The sequence below is a fragment of the Diabrotica undecimpunctata genome, chromosome 1 (assembly GCF_040954645.1).
Source record: "Diabrotica undecimpunctata isolate CICGRU chromosome 1, icDiaUnde3, whole genome shotgun sequence".
Classification (NCBI taxonomy): Eukaryota; Metazoa; Arthropoda; class Insecta; order Coleoptera; family Chrysomelidae; genus Diabrotica; species Diabrotica undecimpunctata.
In genome coordinates, this window is record NC_092803.1 from 131,945,847 (window position 1) to 131,950,191 (window position 4,345).

The 4,345-nt window shown below is 31.8% G+C and overlaps 1 protein-coding gene across 1 annotated transcript; it reads left to right on the forward strand.

The window, feature by feature from the left end:
* The first annotated feature begins 2,586 nt into the window (after positions 1 to 2,586).
* On the forward strand, positions 2,587 to 3,981 carry LOC140435166 (uncharacterized). Its single transcript, XM_072523921.1, has one exon. It carries the CDS (start codon positions 2,587 to 2,589, stop codon positions 3,979 to 3,981), a length of 1,395 nt encoding a protein of 464 aa, XP_072380022.1.
* The last annotated feature ends 364 nt before the right edge of the window (positions 3,982 to 4,345 follow it).

Sequence of the window (4,345 nt, forward strand, 5' to 3'; positions counted from 1 at the left end):
GTATTAACCATTTATTTCATTATTAACTTTAATTATTTCATTATTTGTTTACTTAACTAATTTTTTATATTTCATCTTGCCTTATTAATTCCGGTTATTATCCCTTCAGGATAATATACCGTTTCAATTGTTTAACTTGGCTTGTTCCCATTTATATATATTATTTTGTTTGTATGTGAATTTAGAGTTATTTAACAATATTGTTGGTCATATTGTAGGTAAGTTTGATATATTTACTTGGCTATACGTTCTTCCAACGTTAGCATTATTTTGTTTAAGGTTGTTTTTTAACCTAGATGTAGGTTGTACACTCTATATCAGAGTTATTCTGTGTAATTTTCAACTTTTTATTATAGTTGTTTTCAACATTCTTTTTTTTTTAAATATTATATTGTGAAATTTTCATATACTTTTTGGTAACTTAGAGATTGTCAAAATCTAAGAAGTTATATTTAATAAACTTGAATTTGTTTTGCATATAATTTTTTATTAATATTTCCTTACCTTTTTACATTTACAGCATTTTTGTTTATTAAGTCAACTTTAATTAATATTAGCAGTATACGATACCTGGAAGAGTGACTGTTACTCTTTTTAGAGTATTATCCCTCTTCTGGCGCCCCCAATTTGTTTTCTTTGTTAATTTTCATTATATCTATTCATTTTTCTTATCTTCTTTTCTATCCATCATACATATTTTCCTGATTTACTGTCTTTCAAAGGCATGCAAATTGGCCGTATCCATCCTTGAGTTTCTAGTGGTCATTCTCTTGCCTACATTGCTAGCCTAGCCACATTCCGTTCAATATTTTTTTTCATACTTCTTTACTTAATTGTTATCTATTTTATCCCATATATATAGACCACTCTTCTTATACCTCTCTCCTCCTACACACCCCAGTATTTTGCTACATCGGCGTCCCAACGCGGTGCCTTTTCCAAGTTTTGGTTTTAAGACAGTAGCTTTTAGCTGATTTTTTTTTTCTTACTTGAGTTTTTGTATTTTGCTTTTTCTTTTTTTTAGTCATATTATTGCTGATTTATTCTATCTTTAAATTTTTTATTAATACTAAACAGGTATACTTATACTGCTGTATTGATTTATTAGTTTATTTATTAGATTTATTAGTTATTAATATTTTGAGACCTCAGTGATAGGTTATAGTAGTACAACTTACATTCTAGGTTGAATTTTGTATTTTTATTGAGAACTTATATTTACTTACCTACCTACACATATTTATATCGTATATTATATAAACTTTTATTCCTACCGCCAACAATACTATACTTATAGGTACTATTAATTGTTGCATATATATTAATATTTGGTTTAGAATAGTTATAATTTACATATAACTAGAAATTATTTTGAGTATTTTAGTAAGATAACTAAGGTATTTATTTGATTATATATATATATATATTATTTTTGCTGGCTATTTTGATCTTGGTGGTGTGTTGCTAATAACTTGGCCACATTTTTTTCACAAATCAGTCCCGAAATTAACTACTAATCATGAAACGTTGAATCCGCCTGTTTTAAGTGATCACAGATGGTCAACTACCAATTCTTCTTTACCCAGTAGCGTTAAACACAATTCTAATGATTACAGTAGTGAAATAGTTCCATTATCAGTATCAACTTTTAGGTTGTTGATGATGATGATATGTCTATGGTTGTACCATATAATATTTATAACCAATCAAATACTTTAGATTTGCGATTCTTTGTTGGCGATAGAGTTTTAAAGAGAAACTTTGTAAAATCAAGTAAAGGTGATGCTATTTCGGCAAAATTTTGCCAGAAATACATTCCGTGTACGGTTGTAAGGGTAATATCTCCTTTGGTATATGAATTAAGGGACAATTCGTCCAACAAACGAATTGGTCAATTTCATGTAAAGGATTTACTGCCTGATAACACCATCGACGAGGTTAGTTCTTCATCCTCAGAAGAAGACTAACTTAACACTTTCGTTTAAGCTAATCTCTTTCTCTGTTTGTCTTTAGCTTATTTTCATTATATTTTGCATTTTAGTCTAAGATTTTCTTAATCACCAGATAACGTAGGTACACCGCTATTTTTTGTATCTTTTGGAATTGGTTAATGACTTCTATAACTTATTAGATAATTAGTATGTATGACTTATCCATTTTTTTTGTATTATAAATGATGCACTTCATAATGAATTAATATTCTTAAGTACTAATCTTCCCAGGAGAATTACTCCTTTTAACCTCATATGATACGAGGGTTGTTTAGTATATTGTATGATACCCAGTTAAGTGACAATCATATTATTATTCATGTTGGTAACAGGATGGCATGACAGAGGGTGACAAGACAGGTTATGAGGTTAGAGATAGTTGTTAGGTTAAGTTACTGGCATGTGAAGTTAATATACTTGTTGCTTATACAATTACTCAATCTAGTATTTGTTTTATTTATTACACCTTCCATCAGGCTTATACATGGTGTCAGGTGTGATAATCTTTGCGTGGTGTAACCATTTCTTGTTTGGATAGGTACTCAACTGTAACCTTGTATTGTAACACGTGAGTATCATTTTTTTTGGTATCATCATGGAATCCACGTTTAAGCCACCTGAATCTCTAGTATTAGATGGGAATATATCTGAAAACTGGCGCAAATTTAGCCAAAAGTTTGATCTATTTATGATAGCTACGGACCTAACCTCCAAACCAGAAAGTAAAAAGCTGGCAGTTTTCTTAAGTCTGGTGGGTGACGAGGCATTAGAGCTGTACAATACCTTCACATTTGATGAAAATGAAGACAGAACAGTAACTTGCGTAAAAAAGAAGTTTGAAGAGTATTGTTCACCAAAGAAAAATGTCATATTTGAAAGATTTAAGTTTAATAGTATTAGCCAGCAAGAAGGGCAACCATTTGACTCGTTTGTTACAGAATTACGGAAAGCCATTAAAACAACAGAGTATAGCCAACAAGACCAGATGATCAGAGATAGAATAGTAATGGGCATACACAACAAAGCAACACAAGAAAAACTGCTCAGAGAATCAGAGTTAACATTAATGAAAGCAGTTGACATATGTCGAGCGATAGAAATTAGTAAAGACCAGTCTAAAATGTTACAAAATGAGTCATTAATAAATGCAGTTCAACGAAGAGAACCAAGATGTGATCGTGTGTGTACCAGATGTGGATATAATCATTTGAGAGACAATCGATGTCCTGCTTGGGGTAAAACATGTGCTAAGTGTCAAGGCCATAACCATTTTGCAAAAGTTTGTAGAGAAGACCATAAAACTAGTGGGAGCAATGTGAGAATCAAACCAGAAATTCCAAGAAAGGCGATGAAAGAGCAGAAGAAGAAAGTGCATCAAGTAACAGAAGCTAGTGTAAGTGATGTGCACAGTTCAGGAAGTGAGAGTGAAGGTAGTGAGTATCAGTATTTTGTCAGGTCAGTAAACTCTAAATGTAAACATGAGGTTGGACAAGATATGTGGTCAGCTGATATTTATGTTAACAATAAGCCTGTGTCATTTAAATTAGATACTGGAGCTGAGGTAAGCACATTGCCTTTAAGTATTCTCAAAGAAATAGCCCCAACAGCACATATCCATAAATCTAATATATCATTAGTATCATATGGGGATTCAAAGTTCAAAATTAAAACTGTAGGTAGAGTTACATTAACTTGTGTTATTAAAAATGATAAAAAAGATATATCTTTTGTAGTTGTAGATACAAAAAATCAGGTTCCTTTGCTGGGGTTTAAGGAATGTATAGAATTAAATTTAGTCAAACGGGTAGATTCATTAGTAAGTTCTAAATTTAAAAATTTAAATGATTTAGTAACAAAATATGCACATGTGTTTGAAGGTCTAGGAAAATTTCCAACAAAACACCATATAACCTTGAGAGAAGATACCAAACCTCGAATAAGCACCATAAGACGGGTTCCACATGCTTTACGAAAACGTTTAAAAAAATAAACTGCGTGATCTTGAAGCGCAAGGAGTCATAACAAAGGTAGATAAACCAACAGAGTGGGTTCACCCACTTGTCATTGTGGAAAAGCCAAATGGTGACTTAAGGCTATGTCTTGATCCAAAAGAACTTAATGGGGCCATCAAGAGAGAACATTTTCAAATTCCTTCTGTTGATGAAATTGTAACTCTACTTGGTAGAGGACAGTTCTTCACCGTTTTAGACATGAAGGATGGTTATTGGCAAGTGGAGCTGGATGATGAAAGTGCAGATTTAATGACTTTCGGCACACCATTTGGTAGATATCAATTTAATAGACTGGCTTTCGGTATCTGCTCAGCCCCAGAAGTATTCCAGAAAAAGAATTTT